The following is a 24416-nucleotide window of genomic DNA, read 5'->3' on the forward strand; positions in this document are numbered from 1 at the left end:
CCACTGGTCTTGTAAACCAAGTGTTGCAAATTTGATCCTCAATGGGGCCTAATTTCTGTGAGGGGCACAGGACAAAGTGATGACTCTCTGTCTTCCTTACAGTGGACAAAGTTAAAGAATTTTAAGTATGTTATATTCTAAATGTGACAATAATGGAACCTTTACCTTTCCTCACCACAATCTGGGGCCCCAACCAACGCTTTCAAAAGAATCAATACTTCAGTTGTGTATCTGTAGGATTGATTTATTGCATCCTGTGCTCCCTTTGTGGCCTTCTCTACATTGGAGAGACTGGGCACAGACTGAGAGATCACTTCACTGAGAACCTTCACTCTGTCCGCACTGGTGACAGGGTCCACCCAGTGGTCAACCATTTCAGTTCTGTGTCCCACTCCCATACTCACGTCTTTGTGCGTGGTAGGTCATCTTCAACTAATTTTGTAGAGTTTTTCAAAGAAGTTACGTAGAATGTAGATGAAGGAAAGGCTATGAATGTTGTCTACATGGACTTTAGTAAAGCCTTCACCAAGATCCCACATGGGAGATTAATTCAGAAGGTTATAGCACTAGGTATTCATTGAGAGGTTGTAAACTGGATTCAAAATTGGCTGTGTGGGAGAAAGCAAAGAGTGTTAGTGGATGGTTGCTTCTCAAACTAGAGGCCTGTGATGAGTGGTGTGCCTCATGGATCTGTATGGGGACCATTGTTGTTTGTTGTCTATTATCAATGATCTGGATGATAATGTGATAAATTGGATCAGCAAGTTTGCTGATCACACAAAGATAGGAGGCATTGTGGACAGTGAGGAAGATTTTCAAAGCTTGCAGAGAGATCTGGACCAACTGGGAGAATGGGCCAGTAAATGAATGATGGGAGTTAAATGCAGACAAGTGTGAGGTATTGTATTTTGGAAGAGTAAATTAAGGAAGGTTGTACACTGTAAATAGTAGGGCACTGAGGAGTGTGGAGGAGCAGAGACCTGGGGATACAGGTACTTTGTTCCCTGAAGGTTGTGTCACAGTGGGAGAGGCTTGTAAAGAAATGTTTTGGCATCTTGGCCTTTATAAATCAAATCATTAAGTATAGGAGTTGGGATGTTATGTTGATATTGTTTAAGACTTTGGTGAGGCCAAATTGGGAATATTGTGGGCAGTTCTGGTATCCTAACTACAGGAAGGCTATTATGAACGAAGAAGAATAAGGGGAGATTTGATAAAGGTTTACAAAATTATGAGGGGTGTAGACATAGTAAATGTGAGTAGGTGCTTTCCACTAAGATTAGGAGAGATAAATATGAAAGGACATGGCTTTAGGGTGAAAGGGGAAAGGTTTAGGGGGAACTTCTTCACCCAGAGAGTGGTAGGATGTGGAATGGGCTGCCATCTGATGCAACTGGTGTCAACTCAATCTTGAGTTTTAAGAATAAATTGGATAGATACATGGATGGGCGAGGTCGGGAGGATTATGGAATGGGAGCATCTTATTGGAACTAGCTAAACAATGGTCAGCACAGACTAGAAGGGCCAAATGGACTGTTTAAGGGCTGTAGTATTCTATGGTCTGTCCATGGCCTATCCTACTAATACCACCCATATATTGGAGGAACAACACCTGATTTCTGTCTGGGCACTCTCCTGCTGATGACATTAACCTCGACTTCTCTGGTTTCTGCTCTCCTGCTCTCCTTTCTCCCTCCCTTTCTTTCTCCTTATCTTCTTTCCCTCAGCTCTCCACCCCCTTCTCCCTCTATTCACCTAGTCATCCCTCCTCCCCCTGCTTGCTGCTGTTCCCTCCTTCCCTTCTCCACCTCTTATGTCCTGTTTTTGGGACCATGCTCCTCCCTCACACCTTCTCCCCTTACCTTTTAGTTCTGACACTTGCTGACATTTCTCCATACCTTGATGAAGGGCTCAAGCCTGAAACATCAGTTATGTATCTTTATCTTTGCTATATAAAGGACACTGTTTGACCTGCTGTGTTTCTCCAGCTTTGTGTTTTTCTATTTCTATTAATTTCTTATTTATGTTGCGAGATAGCAAATCCCAAACTCATTTATTGTGCAAAATGCTGAGCTTTTTTTATTTGTTAAATGCAACAGTTACATCTGCATTTCATTACTGGCAAAGTAGGCCTAGTTGGATAATGCCCTATCATGTCCAGATTTCTAAACTAGATGTGCAAATTCCTAATTCAAACTTGGGATTTGAATTTTGTGTATTGTACTACATGTTTGAAATGACATCCAAATAACATTAAAGATTAGAGTGGAGTCTAACATTCTGGATAGAATCCAAGGATGAATTAATGTATTAATTAGTTATGATGAAAAAAATACTTTTTAATGTGAACTGGGAACTACAAGCTTTTCTTTCTAATTAAAACAAAAGCAAATCTTAAACTTAATATTTTCAATGTTTGCACATTCTCTAAAATGATTAAGTGGGATCCACAGATAATTAAAACAAAATCAAATCTTAAACTTAATATTTTCAATGCAGCACATTCTCTAAAATGATTAAGTGGGATCCACAGATAATTAAAACAAAATCAAATCTTAAACTTAATATTTTCAATGCAGCACATTCTCTAAAATGATTAAGTGGAATCCACAGATATAATTGAACAGTCTGGTAGTTTTGTTCAACAACATAGGTCAAGAAAGTGACATTGCCAAAATAATTATCCATTATTTTTGCTTTTTTTGGAGAACAAGGAGTAAATCTGAAAGAAGAGTAGGGATCCATATATTTGTGAAACATGATAAGCTGCAAATGCTGTGATTATAATAAACAATCGAAATGCTGGAAGAAATCAGCTGGTCTTTAAAGCCAGGAAACGAAGATATATTTATGACATTTCAGGCCCGAACCATTCAAGGAAAAATCAGAAGAGGCAGAAACAGGATTTATTAGAAAGTCTCAGAATTCAAACAATGGGGTAAGAATCCAGACTAACAAAAGGTGTTAATTGGTTATTCTGCTTTCCTCCCCTCTCTGCCGTCTGAAGAGACCACTCCCTCTGTGACTCCCTTGTCCACTCCTCCCTCCCCACTAATCGTCCCCTTGGGACCTACCCCTGTGGCCGCAGGAGATGCTCCACCTGCACCCACACCTCCTCCCTCAGCACCGTTTGAGGCCCATAAGCAGCATTTCACTTATGAATCTGCAGGGGTCATTGACTGCATCCGCTGTTCCTGTTGTGGTCTCCTCTGCATCAGAGAGACTGGACGCAGACTGGGAAAGCACTTTGTTGAGCACCTGGGCTCTGTCTGCCGCAATAGTGTGGATCTCTAAATGGCCACTCATTTTAATTTTCCATCTCATTCCCTTGTTGACCTGTCTGTCCATGGTTTTATGCACTGCCAGACTAAAACCACCCATAAATTGGAGGAACAACGCCTCATCTTCTGACAGGGCACCCTCCTACCCTCCATTAATATCAATTTCACTGGCTTTCTTTAAACCCCCTCCCATCCCCCCCGTCATCTCTCCATTCCCTATCTCATTTTGCACAATCATGGTAAGTTCTCACCTAGTTCCCTATCATATCTAATTAACACCTTTTGTTGGTCTGGATTCCACCCCCATTGCTTTAATTCAGAGACTTTCTGATATATCCTGCTTCTGCCTTTTATAATTGTCCCGCCCGAAATGTCAGCAATACAGATAGTACCCGATTTACAATATATTGAAGTTCCGATGGTTCGAATCTGTACTTTCAATTTCGAGTTCCGATCTGTTCCCATGCTTGTGATATGCAGTATGCCACTCTCTTGCGATGCTGGGCATTGGCAGCATCATGCAAGTGTATCATATGACATACTCTCTTGTGAAACTGGCTCAACCACGCTCACAGTCTCTGTTGCGATGATGCGAGCAAGTGCACAATAAACAATCCGTCATGTCTATTAAATGCCCATGTGTGTCTCCTGCTCCTGGTGAGAATAAAAAGGGGAAGGCAATTACTCTCGAGGCGAAACTCAAGATGATCAGCATGAAGGCGGCACGCCAGTAATGGCTATAGCACATGACTTAGGACTTTTGGAGCCGATGATCTTGACCATCTTAAAGGATAAGGGGGCAAATCAGTGAGGCAGTGACATCATCTGCAGCAGTGATTAAGACCATCATCAGGAAGAAAAGAGTTGGGCCAATTGATGATATGGAAAGATTACTTGTCACATGGATGGAAGATCAAATACAAAAGCGGATGGTGCTTAGCCTACTGACAATACAGGCTAAGACAAGAAGTCTTTTCCATATGCTTAAAGAGCGTGCTGACGATCCTGTGTAGAAACAAACATTTACAACAAGTCATGGATGGTTCTAACTCTTCAAAAGCATCATAATTTTCATAATATGAAGGTTAGTGGTGAGGCAGCAAGTGCCGATACTGAGGCTGCTGAAGCTTTTAAGAAAGAGCTGCATTGGATCATTGTTGATGAAGAATATTTGCCAGGACAAACATTTAATGTTGATGAGATGGGCTTGTTCTGGAAGCCTATTGCCGGAGCATGCCTACATTAATCAAGAGGCCAAGACTCAAGACTCTGTAATGCTGCTTTTTGGTGGAAATGTTGCAGGGATCAAATTGAAGTGTTTCCTAACCTACCACACTGAGAACCCTCGAGCATTCAAGAATGTAAGCAAGCGTACAATTCCTGTTTATTATCACCATAACAAGAAAGCCTGGATGACATTAGTGTTATTGAAGACTGGTTTTCGAACTGTTTTATTCCCCAGGCAAAAGAACGTTGTCGTCAAAACAACATCCCATTGAAGATTCTACTGATCTTCGACAATGCTCCAGGGTATCTACAGCATCTCAGCGACATGCATCCTGATGTAAAGATTGTGTTTTTGCCACCAAGCACAACCTCATTCGTTCAACCAGTGAGCCAAAGCGAAATAGCTGCATTCAAAGCGTACTATTTACGCCAACCGTTTGCCCAGGCTGTTGAATCAACTGAATGTGGCTGAGCGCTCTGAGAGTTTTGGAAAGGTTTTAACGTTCTATAAGCTATCCAGAACATTGCTGCAGCATGGGAAGAAGTCACAAGGCAATGCATGAATGGCATTTGGAAGAAAGTTTTGAAGACATTTGTGAGCACTTTCAAAGACTTTAACAAAGATTCTGCTGTTGATGAAATACATAACAAGATATTAGTGCTTGGGAAACAGCTAGAATTGGAAATGGATGAAGAGCACATTCATCCTTGAGGCTGAAGAGTTTTCCAATGAAGAGCTGATCGAACTGGAGGAAGCAAGAAATAAAGAAAATGAGGCAGAGGAACCAGAAGTTATACCCGAGGCACCAATAAAGTTCACAGCAAAGAAACTGGTTGAGGCACTTGGTACTATCAATAGTGGTGTATGGATGTTAGAAGAAACAGATGTCAGTTGCAAGAGATTTGCAAGAGCTTTCAGGAGATACAACAAGCTTTTCTCGAGCATCATCCGAAGAGAGTGAAACTGAAAAATATTTACAGAGGTGTTGTGAAAAGTGTGCTAACTGGCTGCACCAATAGCCCTGAGTAAAACCCTCCAAAAGGTAGTGGACATCACAGGCAAAACCCTCCCTTCTACTGAGTACATCTACAGGGAACGCTGCTGTCGGAGAGCAGCAGCAATCATCAAAGACCCACACCACCCAGCAAACTCTCTGTTCTTGCTGGTGCCATCAGTAATGAGGTTTAGGTGCCACAAGACTCACACCATCAGGTTCAGGAACAGCTGCTACCCCTCCACCGTCAGACTCCTCAACACAAACTCAATCAAAGACTCATTTAAGGACACTTACTTGTGCACTTTATTGGTTTTCTTCTTGTTCTCTCTGTATGCAGAGTCCTTTTTTTACATTGTTATCTGTTTACAGTTCTTCACTTGTTTACATGTTTTATGCTGTGTACAGTTTGTTGTGCACTACCAATTAGTGGTTATTCTGCTGTGTCTGCAGGAAAAAGAATCTTAGGGTTGTACGTGATGCAATGTATGTACAGGTATTCTGACAATAAATCTGAAATTTCAAAAATTGATGACCCTATCACTTTAAAATTCCCACCATTTAGCAATACATTTTAGTTCAATACTTCAAACATTCTATAGGCCTAGATCTTCCCAAAATTTTTTCACTATCTCACATGCCTAAATTGTATGTATTATTGTTCCTGTTTCCTTTTTACAGCGAAAACATCAGTCTGATACCGTTGGGTCCCATTTATTTCACTTTTGGTGTGTGATGTATAGCCTGTGTAACCAATTATATTGTATCATGCGTAACCTCGTGTTTATTGCATTTCTCATAGTTCTGGAGCATAGCTTTTCCCATGTTTCATTCTTTATCTTTATGTTTTGATCTTGTTCCCATTTTTGTTTAGGTTTACAGTTTGTTTCGTCATCCTCCTTTTCTTGCAGTTTAATGTACATGTAAACCAGATATTAAATAAAATCACAAAAAGCAATATACCAAAAAACCCAGAGATCTTCCTTCTAAGTAATATAAGAAATAAAGAATTTGGACTCGATCTGGATGGAGCACAAAAATGATTTATTATGATAACCCTAGCTGTCACATAAAAAATGTATTATGTCAACCTGGAAATCAGAAGACAACTTGAGAATACAACAATGGTACATAGAAATAAATAAATGTATTCCATTAGAAAAAATAACATAATTTAAGAAATAACATCACAATATTCAAACAAATATGGGAACCATACATGAAACACAATAGAGAAATCCTACCACGGACCTCCACCACCTAAAATGACAGAAGGAGAAGACAACGAAATGAACTGACTCAGTATATAAAAGTAAAAGACAAAAATTTCTTGTTTATTTTTATTAAGTGACGACATTGTTTAATGGATTTAATATATCTTATAGATTGAACTTTGTATAAATGGGAAGGGGGGTGAGGGAGGGAGGAAAGGGAGGGGGGAAAAACGGGAAAAAATGACACTGCATATATTCAAGAGAAAAATGTCTGTATGTATTTTGGTCAGTATGGTTTATAGTGTGAAAAATTTTTTTAAAATTTAAAACAACATTCTATAGGCCAAGCCAGTGTACTTTCAGCTATGTACGTGAATAGTTTTTTTTTCCCAGTGTGGAATAAAGGTATTCAACATTTTATTATGAAAAATCTGAGGTGCGGTATTGTTTTTGACTTGGTATTTTTTTCGACTTACGCTGGGAGTGCCAGAGGACTACCTGTATATCTTTGTATCCTATAGATGCTGTAAAGACCAACTGAATTCCTCTAGCATTTTGTTGTCTTTACCATTCTTATCTTTATGAGCATCAAACCTTCAGCATCAGAGGCCAATCAACTTCGACCTATTACCAATCAACTTCGACCTATTACCAATGAGCTGATGACTCATCAACTGATTTTCTGCTTGATGAAATCACTACACTATAATCATAGAGGAAAACGGTATGAAAATGGGTCCGACAGCCCACTGTGCCTGCGCACTGACTGTCACCAACTGATTGACACATATCCTACATGTTTTATTATCCGAATACTCTCACAAATTTTAACCAGCCTAAAGGAGGTTAACTGGCCAGGGCTAATGAATAGGAAATTGGAGCACCCAAAATTGGGAGAAGATATTCAGGTGGGGTCTCTGCTTTCCTAAGAAACAAACTTTAAAATTGTATCCTGATTGTAAGTTGGCAGCTTAAAAAGTAATCATACTGTTGCAAGTGCCTGTCTCTGGTCCAGTCGGTATGTACCAAATGTAATCAGGTTGCAGATTGCAGTCATATGTAGGTATTGTCTATATTCTTCTGACCTATAATATGCTTGAAATACCTTATGACCGCTCACAACACTCGAAGATTGCATTACTATAAACCAATTTATATTGAATTCAACTAAAATGAACATTAGGAATCATTGAAAACTTTTCTGTTTTAAAGAGAACAAAAATGAGTCAACGTTTCAGAGCAGCACACAAGTGAAGTGACTAGATGACGACATTGCTCCAGTGATAGGATCCCAGTGCTGTTTGTGCCAACATTGTAAGTGCTCCTTATGACAATTTGGGTTTCTCCTCGATGCTCCAGTTTCCTCCCACATTCAAAAAAGTGCAGGTTAGTAGGTCAATTGGCCATTATAAATGAAACTCTGTGTGTAGGGGAGCGGGTAGAATCTTAGAGGACATTCAGGCATGTTGGAAAAATACCATAAAGGGAACGTTACTGTGCAAGTTCAAATTAATTGTCGGAATACATTCATGTCATCACATACATCCTTGAGATCTTTTTTTCCTGCAGGCCAGGCAGCATTTATATTTATCTGTAATGTATCCTGTATTCAAGAAAAAAAGTCTACAAAAGAGAGAAATGTAAACCAAAAAATGTGAACAAACTGTGCAAATACAGAAAAAAAATTCACTAATAAATAATGTGCAAACTAGTTCTGAAACGAGTCTGCAAGTCTGTTGTCTAGCAGTCTGATAGTGGAGGGGGAGCAACTGTTCCTCAACCTGATGGTATGTGTCTTGTGGCACCTATACCTCTTTCCTGATGGAAACAGCGAAAACAGAGTATGTACTGGAAGGAGTGGATCCTTTTTGATTGCTGCTGCTCACTGACTGCAGTGCACATGTAGATTTTTTTTTGATGGTGGGGACAGTTTTACCTGCTTTCTACTGGGCTATGCTAATTAAATTTTGGAGAGCTTTCCTCTCAGAAGTGTTGGTGCCTTCATTCCAGGCCATGATACAGCCAGTCAGCACACTTTCCACTGCACATCTGTAGATGTTTTCCAAAGTTTCCAAAGTCATGCTGAACCTCCGCGAACTCCCGAGGAAGTAGAGGCACTAATGCGTTTTTTTCATCATGACATTAATATGTTGGGTCCAGGAAAGGTCCTCCATCATCATGACTCCCCTTTCCACCTCTGATCGTCCAATGATTGGACGCCTCTGGTTTTCCCTTCCTAAAGTATACAAATAATTTCCTTGGTTTTGGTGATATTGAGTGAGAGGTTGTGAGTACATAGATGACATCACATACAACCCTGAGATTCTCTTTTTCAGGGTTGTATGTGATGTCATCTATGCACTCTGACAATAAATCTGAACTTTGAACTTGCTTTGCAACTGTTCCTCAAATAATGTGTATTTCTATAAACACTCTTCTTTCAGACAGGAAGAAAAAATAGTATTTGGCTATGAGATTCCCACTTACAATGTTGCTACAGCAATTAAAGATTTTAAAAATGTAATGTAAGCTTGCATGATCCTCAAGGGTTACACATTCAGTTACAATGAATTTGAGCTTGATGTTGAAATGTGATGAGGCTAATGGTATTCACAGTTATTTAAGCATAAGTGGCCTTTTGATGAGGTAAAATATGATTATCTAAAAAATATTGCCAAATTTGTGCCTCTTGCAAAAAGCTCTTTGTTGTTTGCTTTACAGTTAACATATTTTGAATTTTATGAAGTCTTTATATTTTCACATTTGTAATGCACAATTTTCCACGAGACCTTTTAAGGATAACAATTGGTAGTGGAAAATAGTAGTAATGTGCTATGAACAGGAATAATCAAAAATTAAGTACCAGAAGCTTGGAGCCTCATTGCAGGTTTTAATTTTAAAATTTAAAATGTATTATATTTTATAGATTTTTTTCTCTTTATCTTCTTTGTCCAGACAAATTTGCTTACTTCACATACTTTTCTAGAGCTGATTTAAATTTTATTCTTTCCTCTTTCTCACTCCTGAAGCTGTTTATTTCTCTCTCCTTAACAAATTGTGATTGCTTGCACTGTTCACTGGGGACTGTCAATTGAGACTTTAAACACATTTGTGAGAAAACAGGTTACTTTTGAAAAGCACAAGAAGTAAATGGACAAAAATTAGTTGTAACAATACACATCAAGATGCCAGCACTGCTGGAGCCACTGTAGCGACAGCGCTGCCTCTGGTGCAGACCCACGAGGAGTGAAGGAGCGGGGGATACAGCACGCTTGAGGGGTCCAGCCGCCCAATCAACTGCCATAAGCTCTGAACAGGCTTTGAATGGCCCAATGAGGGAGCCAACAGTAGTTTTATTTGAAATCCTGTGACCGCAGGTCTGAACCCAAAATGGTGGTGCCTATTAATCGACAGTAGCCACGAGGGCTGCAGAATCTGGGGAAGTGGAGGACTGGAGCAGGGCACCAGAGTATGGGAAGATAACCCTCCACCCACCCCCGTCTGAGAGGGAGAAGTGGAGGAGATGATCCGCGGGGATGGTCACCACGGCAGCCAACCAGTGAGGGGCCAGCGGCTGAAGGACCAGTGCATGCAGCGGACTCCTGGCAACTGAAGGCGAGGAACCTGCGGAAGCTATGGGCTGCTGGAGACTGCTGTCGGCAGACTCATGCTGGGCTGCGGACTGCTGGAAACTAGCTTGAACTGGCTGGAGGGGTACCAGGTATCGGAACCGAAATGCGAGGAGGTGCCGAGGGCACTGAAGGGTTCCTGACCTTATCAGAGGTTCAGATCTGGAGCTTAGGCTACCAATGATTTGGACCGGGTTCTGTGGATGCAGGGGGTGCAGAAACGCTGGAGGTGAATCTACAGACACTCAGTGACCCTGGGAGGACTCTCTTTTGCTTCACTCTCTCTGACTGTAAGAACTGTGAGAGGCACTTAGGCGATTCCTGCTGGTGGCGAATCTATCTGCTTTGCTGCAGGCAAAAATAAATTTCATGTAATACGACAGTTTTATTGCTATGATAATAAATTGAATCTTGAATCTTGAACATCCAGTCAAATTTTCTCTTGCATAGTTCTTTGGATGTGATTGTCACCAGCAACCTTTGTTTCTTAATCTCCCCTGAAGGGGATCGGCACCTCCCACCTTAAATCAATGTGGACCATGTTTTGAAGTTACAAACGCACAGTGCTGTCAGATATGGAGTTCCAGAACTTTAACCCAGTGCGACTGTGAAAGAATTTTGTCATTCATTGAGAAAACTTGATAAGGCCTCTCAATACATTTGTGCTGAGAGGTAATATGCTTTTTTTCAAGGATAAATAAGACTTCCTTTTCACATTAATATATACAATAATAACAATATCATAGTTGAGAGAACCTATTTTATGAAAAAGAACAAAATGTATGTAAAACCAACAATAGATGAAATCATAACAAAACTAATGTTCTTTTTTCATGAGTATAGTGGCTTTAAAAGTGTTATAACTAAATATTATTTGTGATAGTACAGATCTATCACCAATGTACATAGTGTATATAGTTACTGTATCTCGACTGTGCTTACAGCGAATGGCTGAGAGCTAAGCCACACCTATTGTCTGGGCCTTAAAGGGTTGTGTCCCTAGCCAGGTCGGATCATTCCGGACTGGTCGGCCACCTGTGAAGAGCTCCGGTCTTTTGCTAATAAAAGCCTTGGTTTGGATCAACAAGTCTTTGGTTCTTTCGACGAGCTCTACAATTTTATTAGCAAAAGACCGGAGCTCTTCACAGGTGGTCGACCAGTCCGGAATGATCCGACCTGGCTAGGGACACAACCCTTTAAGGCCCAGACAATAGGTGTGGCTTAGCTCTCAGCCAATCGCTATAAGCACAGTCGAGATACAGTAACTATATACACTATGTACATTGGTGATAGATCTGTACTATCACATTATTATAATAAAGTTAATAATTATTAATATTACAGCCAATCTAAATTTTATTAGTGCACTAGTTTGACAAATGATGTCAAATTTATAATAAGTAAAAATGGCTTTTTGCTTTAGGAGCAGTATATATATATATTTTTTTTAATTTTACAATTTTACCTGTAAACACAATTTCTCACCCACCAACTTTGCGTATTTTATCGTTAACTCTACCAAGTTGTCATTATGATTTCTCTTTGACAGTAAAAGCTCTAATACCTTTGATCAGCGATGTCGTTTTGCTCACTCTTGGGATGCCTCGGCAGTGACCCTGGCACTTCTTCTAAGTTCTCATACCCAAAGCCAAAGTGCTGCCTGTAATAACAACTTAATCAAGAGCTAATCTTATTTCCTTTGCTTGGAGAGAGTGGTTCAATTTGTAGGCTGATTGCAGGTTGAAGTCTATTTGCCATTTTGGATATTGTTTGGGGAGATGGCCCACAAGGAGAAGGCAGCAGTAGCCAGGATCATGGCACCGTGAATGGCTCTGCTGTGCATGAGGGCAGGAAAAAGAGAGGTAGGGCTCTAGTCATAGGGGATTCCATTGTAAGGGGAATAGACAGGAGTTTCTGTGGCAGCAAACGGGACTCCATTACAGTTAGACACAGGTGAATTGATCATGGGCATCAAGGACAGGGCAAACCACTGGAATATTTACTTTAGTTCTGTCTTCACTAAGGAAAACATAAATAATCTTCAGGAAATAGTAGGGGACCAAGGATCTAATATGAGGGAAGGATTGAAGGAAATAAATTTAAGTCAAGAGGTTGTGTTGGGTAAATTGAAGGGATTAAAGGCAGATCAACCCCCAAGGCTGGATAGTCTATATCCCAGAGTGCTTAAGGAAGTAGCCCAAGAAATAATGGATGAATTAGTGATAATTTCTCAAAACCTTTTAGACTCTGGATTAGTTCCTGAGGATTGGAGGGTAGCTAATGTAACCCCACTTTTTAAGAAGGGAGGGAGAGAGAAAATAGGAAATTATAGACCAGTTAGCCTGAAACATTGGTGGTGGAGAAAATGCTAGAGTCAGTTATTAAAGATGTGATCGCAGCACATTTGGAAAGTAGTGATATCATCATCGGACAGATTCAGCAAGGTTTTATGAAGGGAAAATCAAGTTTTAAAAATCGAATAGAATTTTTTGAGGATGTAACTAATAGAGTGGATAAGGGAGACCCAGTGGATGTAGTATATCTTGACTTTCAGAAGGCTTTTGTTAAGGACCCGCACAGGAGATTAGTGTACAAACTTAAAGCACACGGTATCTGAGGTTTAGGTTTAGGTATTGAGGTGGATAGAGAATTGGTTGACAGACAGGAAGCAAAGAGTAGGAATAAACGGGTTCTTTTCAGAATGGCAGGCAGTGACTAGTGTGGTAACTCAAGGCTCAGTACTAGGACCTCAGTTATTTACAATATATATCAATGACTTTGATGAGGGAATAGAAAACAGAATCTTCAAGTTGACAGATGACATGAAGCTAGGTGGCAGAGGATGTAGAGGATGCAGGATGACTTGGACAATTGAGGTGAGTGGATTAATGCATAGCAGATGCAATATAATGTGGATAAATGTGAGGTTATCCACTTTGGAGGCAAGAACAGGAGAGAATATTTTTACCTAAATGGTGTCCAATTAAGAAAAGGAGAGATGCAATGAGACCTGGCTGTCTCTGTGTACCAGTCATTGAAAGTGGACATGCAGGTACAGGAGAGATGCAATGAGACCTGGCTGTCTCTGTGTACCAGTCATTGAAAGTGGACATGCAGGTACAGGAGAGATGCAATGAAACCTGGTTGTCTCTGTGTACCAGTCATTGAAAGTGATCATGCAGGTACAGGAGAGATGCAATGAGACCTGGCTGTCTCTGTGTACCAGTTATTGAAAGTGGACATGCAGGTACAGGAGCAGTGAGGAAAGCGAATGGTTCATTGACATTCACAGCAAGAGGATTCGAATACAGGAGCAGAGAGGTTCTACTGCAGCTGTACAGAGCCTTGGTGAGACCACACCTAGAGTATTGTGTACAGTTTTGGTTTCCTTATCAGAGGAAAGACATCCTTGCCATAAAGGGAGTGCATAGAAGGTTCACCAGATTGATACCAGGGATGGCATAACTTGCATATGAAGAAAGACTGCATTGACTAGGCTTACACTTGCTGGAATTTAGAAGATTGAAGGGGGATCTTATAGAAACGTATAAAATTCTGAAGGGATTAGACAGGCTAGATGTGGGAAGGTTGTTCCCAGTGTCTGGGAAGACCAGAACCAGGGGTCACAGTTTAAGGATAAGGGGGAAGTCTTTTAGGACTGAGATGAGAATTTTTTTTCTTTCAGAGAGTGGTGAATCTTTGGAATTCTTTGCCACAAGGAGTAGTTGAAGCTGGTTCCTTATCTATATTTAAGAGGGAGTTAGATTTGGCCCTTGTGGCTAAGGGGATCAGGGGGTATGGGGCGAAGACAGGTACTGGGTACTGAGTGGATGATCAGCCATGAACAAAATGAATGGTGTTGTAGGCTTGAAGGGCCAGATGGTCTACTCCTGCATCTATTTTCTATTTTTCTATGTTTACGTAACCTTGTGCGCAGCAGGCTGTCACCGGCTGATATGGGTTACAGAAATTATGTTCATAAAGTTCAGTTTTATTTAAAATTGAGCCAGAAATTAAAGCTACCTTTTAAACATGGTTACAGATGGAATGCTTTGCATGAATTACAGAGATTTTGGTTAAATGTACCTGGTTTCCAGTGAATTAGGGATTAAAATACAGTGGAAGTACATTCAAATTCTCAGGATCATGAAAGGAAATAGATATGCAAACTATTTACTTTGGCAAAAGCTACATATTCCTCTCTTTAAGTAAGAAAAAGAGGAAGCTAAGAGTGAAAGACAGGGAAGAATTTTAAAAGAGAGCAAGAGAAGTATGGAATAAGTTACTAGAGTTTGATTAAAGTAGGCAGTGAAAATACATTTTAAAAAGAATTAATTATGACCAATGGAACAGACAATGTAAAATGAAAAAAACATAGGATTTAAGGACAGTTGTATTAGATGGAAATAAATGTTCTCAAAATTCAATGTCAGAATCGATCAACAATTAATTTTCTTACTTAAAGAACACATCATTCACATTATTTCAAAGTCTCTTTTCCTGAATTATTCTCAATACCCAGAATGAAATGGTATTTATTTAAATGTTTTCCGTGGTAAATGAACCAATCCTGGGCCTCTGGAAGAGACCCAATTTTGGGGAGTAGGGGTCTGTATTGGAGCAGTAGAGCCATTTTTCTAATCAAGCTCCCTTCATGTCAGCTGCCTAATTGGAGCCCAGGATGTGTGAATTTATCTTTACATTAATTCCACATTTCAGAGCTGTTTTAGCCAAGTGTTTTAAAGTTGTGGAGCTGAAGCAAAATCGCTCCAGCTGCAAATATCCTTTACTTAAAAAAAAACAAATAGAACAGAACAAAATGCACATTATCTTTTTGTTATAACTTATGAATTTACATGTATTGGCAGGTCAAAGGTCAGTAATTGTTTACTGCACACAGATCCTCAGAGCCTCAACTCAGTGATATTGTCATCCAAGTTGCCAGGGATGATCTACACAGCAGATGAACAATGTCAGATTCTGTTTGGTCCTACAGCTACATTCTGCAAGGAGATGCAGGTAACCTTTGTTTTGAATGCACTTTCCATGATCTGATGTATTATTTCATATAATCTAGAATTCTTTACATTCCTGAGTGAATTAAAATCACAGAGGTACTCAGGAGAATGCAGATGCTGGAAGCTGGAGCAGCAAACAATCTGCTGGGGGTTGTTCTTCTTCTTTGGCTTGGCTTCGCGGATGAAGTTTTATAGAGGGGGTAAATGTCCACTTCAGCTGCAGGCTCGTTTGTGGCTGACAAGTCTGATGTGGGACAGGCAGACATGGTTGCAGCAGTTGCAGGGGAAAATTGGTGGGTTGGGGTTGGGTGTTGGGTTTTTCCTCCTTTGTCTTTTGTCAATGAGGTGGGCTCTGTGGTCTTCTTCAATGGAGGTTGCTGCCCGCCGAACTGTGAGGTGCCAAGATGCACGGTTTGAGGCGATATCAGCCCACTGGCGGTGGTCAATGTGGCAGGCACCAAGAGATTTCTTTAGGCAGTCCTTGTACCTCTTCTTTGGTGCACCTCTGTCACGGTGGCCAGTGGAGAGCTCGCCATATAACACGATCTTGGGAAGGCGATGGTCCTCCATTTGGAGACGTGACCCACCCAACGCAGCTGGATCTTCAGCAGCGTGGACTCGAGGCTGTCGGCCTCTGCCATCTCGAGTACTTCGATGTTAGGGATGAAGGCGCTACAATGAATGTTGAGGATGGAGCGGAGACAACGCTGGTGGAAGCGTTCTAGGAGCCGTAGGTGATGCCGGTAGAGGACCCATGATTCGGAGCTTGTAGTGCACGTCGAAAGAACCAAAGACTTGTTGATCCAAACCAAGACTTTTATGAACTAAAAGACTGGAGCATATCACAAGTAGGTCAACCAGTCCAGAATGACCTGGTCTGGCTAGGAGCAACCCTTTAAGACCTGCCAGTAGATGTGGCTACACTCTCAGCCAATCACAGTCATCCTACACTACCATCTGTACTTATGTACATATACACATTGGTGATAGAATCTGTACTATCTCAGCAGATCGAACAGCATCATACTAACTAATTCCTCTCTGCTCTCTTGCTCTTGATGAATGGGTCCTACCCAGAACATCGACTATGCCTTTTCTACCACTGATGCTGCTTAACTCACTGAATTCCCCCAGCACATTTCTTACTGATGTTGGATGGATATGGTAGGAAAAATAATATTAAATTAGCATGTATAAGCCATTGATGGGCCAATTTACCTGTTTCTATAGTGTTTGACTCTTAAATCCTGATGGACAGAGATGCTGAAAGGTGGGTAAAAGGAGTTATGGTTAATTGACTCACATTCATTGACATAGTCCACTTAAGCATATAAGACCAGGAATATCTCTGTCTCATATCCTACATATGTATTATTTGTCTGTATGTGTATTATGTCTGGTTGTGTCTCTGAATATTTTGCACCGAGGTCCATTGTTTTGTTGGTTTGTATTTGTACAATCAGATGACAATAAACTTGACTAATGTATGAAACATTTCCAGATGGATCATAGTAAGAGAGTATAATGACCAGTGTGAGTATTTTTCCAGGCTTCCACTGTGTTAATTATGTTCCAGTGTTGAACCATTACCAACTCAACTCAAGTTGTAAGGAGCCCTCAATAATTATTTTGTTAAAACATTATAGCTTCTCTATTTCTTCCACAATTTGTAGCTGGCAAAGCAACATGACATTTGGTTTATGTGCTGCCTCCCTTAACAAATAAGGTTCGAACTGAGTCAAACAACTGAGGTAAACCTGCTTTTGCCCATATGCTTTCAGTCAATGATCTACTTTCCATGGGGTAAGGAGAAATTTAATTCCTCAAAAGGTTTTCACAAACGCCTAGAATAGCATAATTCTAACAAGTGTCTCATGGCAGCCATGTGAGGACAGGTACCAGGAATCTCCTGTGGATTTCTGGAAACTATGACCCAGAAGTTGTGAACTCAAAGCGATGGGGGAGTTGAAGCAAATGCACATCACACTGGTTTCATTTATGTGTGGGAAGTCATGACACTGTCAGGCAACAAGTGCACATCACACTGGTCTCCTTGGTGTGTGGGAGGTCCTGTCACTGTCAAGGCATCAAATACACATCACACTGGTCTCCGTTGTATGTGGGAGGTCATGTCATGGGGCAGTATCAAATGCACATCCTGCAAAAACTTGTATTTCAATTTTCCATTCAATCCCTCTATTCTACTTATTATTATGGAATGTTGGGAATATAAATACATGAGGATTGAAAGAGACAAAAGTTTAATTAATTAAACTCTTCAAAACTAAATAACATCCAGTACATCACAAAATAGATTTAGGAATTAGAATTATTGTCTTATGAAAGATAACAACTGCCTGCTTCAAAATTATAGAACATATTCAGTATATATTTCTGTGGAGAGTAACTGACCTTTCCTTCACACAAGGTGTTTGGGGGGAAAGGGAGAGATTGGACCTTGTATCTTATTTCAGGTAAGTGGGGAAAGGGATTGTGCCCAGAATTGACAAAGGAATTGAGTTGATGGGATGGTTGGCAATTCAGCAGTTGCGAAATTGGATTGAAAATGGAGGACAGCCTCAAGATTGGAGAGTTGGGAAATGAGTGTCAAAGGACAGTGACCTTAACAAATAGGGGTTGCAGCCTGGGCTCAAAATTTGGTGAAGGAACTGGGCTTCAGAATGATTAAAAGTAAATATAATCGTTCCAAGGACAACTTGGTCCAATTTCCCCTGCAGTGCTCCAAAAAGAACTGCATGGAGAATTAAATCATCCTGTGTGGTGACTCATTATCAGAGGTGCCCCAGTTGAATTCTTAGTGTAATCTTTGAGTTCTATTTTGGAATAAACTCTTGAGGCTGACTCCACAAACTAGAAAATGCTTTGTATTGAGTAGGTAAGTTCTCTGGGGTATAGAGCTTCGAAAAATGTAAAAGTTGAAACAAGCTGCCTTGGTTTACCCCGAATCACTGTCCCTGTGAATTCTTTATTATCAAGAAAAAAAAATCCAATGACAATTGAATTATTTGTTTATCTGGTGCCCTTTAGAAAATTGAAATGTTTGTGCCAAATCCAATCCACTATTCAGCCTCCTCCTTGAGAGGACAGTCATCTTTCACACCACTTGGTGAACACTCAGTGACTCAGTCAAGCTCATAGCCTCCAGCAAATCCCACATCATGTTGATCTCCATTGTATGTGGGAGGTCATGTCACTGACCAGTATCAAATCTCTTCTCTTTGGCTTGGCTTCGTGGACGAAGATTTATGGAGGGGTATGTCCACGTCTGCTGCAGGCTCGTTGGTGACTGACAAGTCCGATGCGGGACAGGCAGGCACGGTTGCAGCGGTTGCAAGGGAAAATTGGTTGGTTGGGGTTAGGTGTTGGGTTTTTCCTCCTTTGTCTTTTGTCAGTGAGGTGGGCTCCAACAACCCTTGAGGCTAGAGCTGGATGAGGTACTTACCCGGGAAGAGACATATAAGGCAATTGAACAACTGAAAAGTGGCAAAGGAGCAGGTATGGATGGAATCCCCCCAGAGGTCTGGAAGGCTGGCGGTGAAGCTCTGCATACCAAACTGCATGAGTTTTTCATGCTCTGCTGGGACCAAGGAAAGCTGCCTCAGGACCTTCGTGATGCCATCATCATCACCCTGTACAAAAACAAAGGTGAGAAATCAGACTGCTCAAACTACAGGGGAATCACGCTGCTCTCCATTGCAGGCAAAATCTTCGCTTGGATTCTCCTTAATAGACTAATACCTAATGTCGCTGAAAATGTCCTCCCAGAATCGTAGTGTGGCTTTCGCGCAAACAGAGGAACTACTGACATGGTCTTTGCCCTCAGACAGCTCCGAGAAAAGTGCAGAGAACAAAACAAAGGACTCTACGTCACCCAGTATCATATGCTCATCCTGCAAAAGCCTGAATTTCAACTTCATAGACAATGTCTCTATACCACATATTATTATGGAATGTTGGGAATATAACCATATAACCATATAACCATTTACGGAGCAGAAACAGGCCATGTTGGCCTTTCGAGTCCGCACCGGTTCACTGAAAGTGAATCTTTAGATCTTTTATTCTAAAAGATCAGGGATGTAGAGTCTTTGAATTTTTTAAAGACAGAGGTAGCTAGATTATTGATATGCATGGCAATGAGTATGTAGGAATGTCGAGGAGAGGTTACAAGCTGACCATTTATGTCCTTAGTCAGTAATGCAGCAGGCATCAGGGACCAAGTGGACAATTCCTATTTGTTCATATGTTGGTCTATTCTCTTTAACCTTTCCTGTTAGTGACTGATGGACCATTTTTAAATGTTTCCTTGGTGTCTTAAAGAAGCATACTTCTTTTGCCTCTCTTTTAAATCTGAAGATTTTTTTTAAAGACATATGTTTAATTAATTGAACTCTTCCAAATGAAATAACTTCACAAAATATATTTAGGAAATAGAATTATGGTCCAATTATGGAAGATGGCAACTGCTTTCTTCAGAATTATAGTACACCTCAACAAATTTAAAATGTACAAATTCATCTAACAAACAGCATGAAGGTCAATTCAGTGCTGTTGCTGGACAGAGAGTAAACTAATTTCCTCTGCCAGTAAATCTATTGCTATTCATCATTGGTATGAAGCAGGGAGGTGGACTTTGTGCACCGTGCCTTTACCTTGTGGGAGTGTTGCTAAACCATGGGGATGAAGTGGACTGGGCCACATATTGGTCCTCATCTTGCCATCATTTAATTTGGGGTCTGTGGTAATACAACCACTAGCCTACTGCAGGGGGCAATCTCTGTACTTGCAGGAGGACCACCTGAGGACTGACTCCACCTGGCCGGCAGTCAATCAGCCAACCCAAAAATTAGCCTGAGCCATTCACTTGGGAGCCACCACAGCTGAAACTGGTGTGTGCACACTTTTAGCAGAATAAAGCCTGTAGTACAGTCCTTTGTGTTTTGTGTCTGCTTGCTGCTACCACAGCATGTCACAGGGTCATATTGCCAATCAGTAATCAGATTGAAAGTAGGTTTTGTAGCCACTTTTTGAGTGGAATAAACAAGCAGACATGACTGATTTCAAGATGTTCTTTCACATCCATCACTACTTTATCAATAAACAAAATTTTTCTCAACTGCAGCTACTTCTGTGATGCCCTGCTCCTGAATCCAGGACTGAGCCAGAGACCCCTTTTTCTTCTCAGCCACTGACTCGGTCTGGGGCCTTCTGTCCCTGAACCACCATCATCCATTCTTCTCATCATCCTCAGCAGTCTGGCCATCACTGCAGTGAGATCACCTGCCCATCTAAGTGATTTCTTCTTTGGCAATCTTCCCCTTTCAGTAACCCTCTTCCTCTCCATTGCACAGAAAATGAAGGTGATAATGTAACTCATCATTATAGCCCATTCCCGAGTGAAGAACAGATTCTGTTCTTTACAGATATCCATAAGTTGATTTTTCCACAAGAAAAAAAAATGAACAAAAATCACTCAACATTGTACAGTGACCTAATAAATGGCATGAAAAGCACATAAAATTGATGAGGAAAAAATACTCAAAAGTGGAGAGAGAGGAATTGGTTATGCTGTGATTGAAGGAAAAACACAATGCTAGAAAAACTCAGCAGGTCAGGTGCCTGCCTACATTTTTCTCACACCTTGATGAAGGGCTCAAGACCTAAATGTTGGTTAGATATCGTTATCTTTGCAACATAAAGAACACTGTTTGACCTGCTGAGTTTCTCCAGCATTGTGGTTTTACTTTTAGTTCTGGCCACATTAGGAATAATTATTTGTGCATACATCAGACTTTTGAATTTAATAGTGTAATGGGAGCTCACAGAGATGTAAAGGTGCCGATAAGTTGGCAATTGTAACCTGGTACAGCTTGTAATTCTGCACCTGCCAATTGGATCTCTAGATTGGATACAATTATCCAATTTAATTTTATCTCCCCTTGAACAGGCAGAAATTTGCATAAATAAAATGCTGGAAATGTTAAGCAGGCCAAGCCGTATCTATGGAAAGATGTTGTCAGGTTTCCTTTCATATAGCAAGTCTCAGATTACAGTTTCTCTCCCTTCCCCTGCCTCTGCTTCCCCTCAAGAGTCCCAAGAGGTTTCTCTTCTCCCCTCCCATCTATATTCATCCATAACCTCTGAGCTGTTAGCCTATGTCCTCCTCCTACCCCATTTTACCTCCCCTCCTCTCCTTCCCTTCCTCTTCCTCCCCACACCTTTTTGTTCAGGCACCTCTCTGCTTTTTGCTCAGGCCCAAACTGTTACTTACCCTTTGCTTCAGAAAGATGGTGCATGACCAGCTGATTTTCTCTTGCATTATTGTGCTTTGCATTGCAAGAGGCTTTGTTTTGTCCCAGGGTCTCATTCAGGCAGACGCCTCTCGCCACTGGTCCAGATGTGTTGGTCTGCTTGCTAACGTGGCAAATCAGAGACACCAGCTTTGAGTGTTGTGGCAAAGAATCAGTGCACCACTATCACAAAGCCGACATTTTGACAACTGAGCCATAGCTCTACTGAGCCAATCAATTTTTGACTCGAAATGCAGGGAGACATGACAATTGCAGTAGCCCTTTGTGTATACATCTTGTATTCAAACTCTCTCAAGAACTTCCCTATTTTAAAACATTTCTATATTAATATGATTGAGCAATTAAATGTGAACTACTTTTAACGGTTTCTAACACTGAAGGGTAGATTAGTTATTTTGACTTATAAGTGGGTTGCCTACAACACCATTATATTGCACAGTTGTAAGTTTTCAGAACTCAAATAGCTTTAAAAATCTTGCTTTCCTTTTCATTTTATCATGAAGTACTTGACTTCCATGAAAGTATCCTGTATTATCTATTAACTATTGAAATTGATTTGCACTGATTCTTGAAAGTACATTTTGAAGTACTGTACTCAGTTGTTTTTGTTAAATGAAGTCCAGTCTGCTGAGCTAATTTTACAAATGCAATAAACTCTTTTTGCAGCAAGTCCAGTTAATAAACTAGAATGCAAGATCCATAAGTGGAATTGATAGACATTGCTTCACTCATTTCACAGTATGATCTTTGTGGGAGCTTTTATTTCTGATCATTCAGCCATGGCTTGAATGAATTCAAAACGTTTGCGGGTCAGATGTGCCAGCCCTGTGCCAAAAACAAATATAACTTGAGGTTCCCCCACTAAAATTTTTGGAATATATTTTTAGTTTCCATGATTTGTTTTCAGTGGCTAACAGCAAAATCCATGACAAAATGCATCTATAACCTGAGCCAGAACATGCAGGAAATGGCAGATAAGAGATCATGACAAATCCAGGGACAAAGGCCTCAAAGTGGTCTATTGGCAGCAGGGCCTCTGCTTGTTCCAAGTATGGGTGTTTGGGAGGATGGGTTGAGGTTGTGATGGGAGTTCCATATATTGTGTGAGTTCCTGTTACTTTATTGATTAATAGGAACATTAGGCCCAGCTTATTGGCTCTTCTAATAATGATTCTAAGTCCTGCTTTTGTGTTGTAGATTTTTTTTTCTAAATTCCTTTAAGGTACCACTCACACACACACACACACACACACACACACACACACACACACACACACACACACACACACACACACACACACACACACACACACACACACACCATGCTTGCAGCCACCTTCACTATAAGGTGTAGCATTTCTAACATTTTCTGTGTAAAAAAAATGCAACAGAACTGCAAATTACTGTTTTTCTTCCCAAGCCATCCGAAATGAAAGGAAGGCACTGGTAGGCACATGGCTTCTTGCATTCATTGACTCCAGCACAGTCCAGCCAAGCCAGCAACAGGAATAACCAGCAACCTGGAAAACATTTGTGGAACACGTTTCGCAACCTTGAGATGTCATGAAGCTCCTTACCACCATTGAGGTGTACTCGCTATTGCAGTGCCGGAAATATAACCAAATATCAGGGTGATAGACTATCTACTCACATATTTTACCAGGCCACAGATTCCTACAGCTACCCTGACTATACACCCTCTCACTCTGACTCCTTTAAGGATGCCACTTCTTTTTCCCAATTTCTTCATCTCTATTTCAGTTGTTTCAATGCTGAGGACTTTACTCTGGTCCCTCCAATATGTCTTCCTTCTTCCTGAAATGTAACTTCCTTCTGCTTAAGTGGATAGAGCTCTCATCTATGTTTCTTCTATTTCCTGCACATCTGCCCTCAACACCCTATTTATTCTTCTAAGGCAGGACAAACTTGAATTCTCCCAGTATTCCTTCCACCACCATTCTCACCATTCCTCTCAATTTTCATTTTCAAAGCAAATTCTGCCTGCAGCAACATGATCCCACCACTAGACACAGAGAGTTATACAAAATGAAAACAGACTCTTTGGACCAACCTTAAACTTCTGTCCTCTGACTTAAGATTCCCCTATCCTGGGAAAAAAGAAGTCTCAGTAAGTCAAAAAGTGTAGGTTATAGTGGCCTTCTTGATATTGGAGAGACTGGACACAGACTGCAAGATCTCCCAGAGGCCAACCATTTCAATTCTGCATCCCAATCCTGCCCTGACATGTCTATCCATGGTCTCATGTACTGTCAAATCAAGATCACCAGTAAACTGGAGGAGAAACGCTTAATTTTCCATCTGGATACACTCCAACTGGGTGGCAATAACATCAACCTGCTAGTTTCAGCTAGTCTACTCCTCGTTTTCCCTCTTCCCCATCCCACTGTCTTCTTTCCTCCAGCTCCCCACCCATTCTCTCTTCATTCACAGACCCAGACCACTCCCCTTGTTTACTGGTGTTCCCTCCCTCCCTTATCCACCTATTACCTCTTGCCTGTGGGACTGTGCTCCTCCCCCGCCCCTCCATTTCCCCCCTTCCCACCATTTTGCTTGGGCGCCTGCCCACATTTTTGTCAGACCTCGATGAAGCCCAAAACAGTTTTGTATCTTTACTACACAAAGTACACTGTTCAACCTGCTGAGTTTCTCTAGCATTGTTTTGTTTTAGAGGTGCAGGATGTAGAGAAAAGTGCAGTTAA

At 40.9% G+C, this 24416-nt stretch overlaps 1 protein-coding gene across 1 annotated transcript in view; it reads left to right on the forward strand.

Moving 5' to 3' along the window:
* The window catches only part of LOC138735984 (A disintegrin and metalloproteinase with thrombospondin motifs 19-like), a 377361-nt gene that overhangs the window by 182553 nt on the left and 170392 nt on the right, over positions 1-24416 (forward strand). Inside the window, exon 10 of the mRNA XM_069885117.1 lies at positions 15215-15365. Coding sequence (XP_069741218.1) covers positions 15215-15365 — 151 coding nt within the window. The remainder of the gene's footprint in view (positions 1-15214; positions 15366-24416) is intronic.

This window comes from Narcine bancroftii, chromosome 1, assembly GCF_036971445.1.
Source record: "Narcine bancroftii isolate sNarBan1 chromosome 1, sNarBan1.hap1, whole genome shotgun sequence".
Lineage (NCBI taxonomy): Eukaryota > Metazoa > Chordata > Chondrichthyes > Torpediniformes > Narcinidae > Narcine > Narcine bancroftii.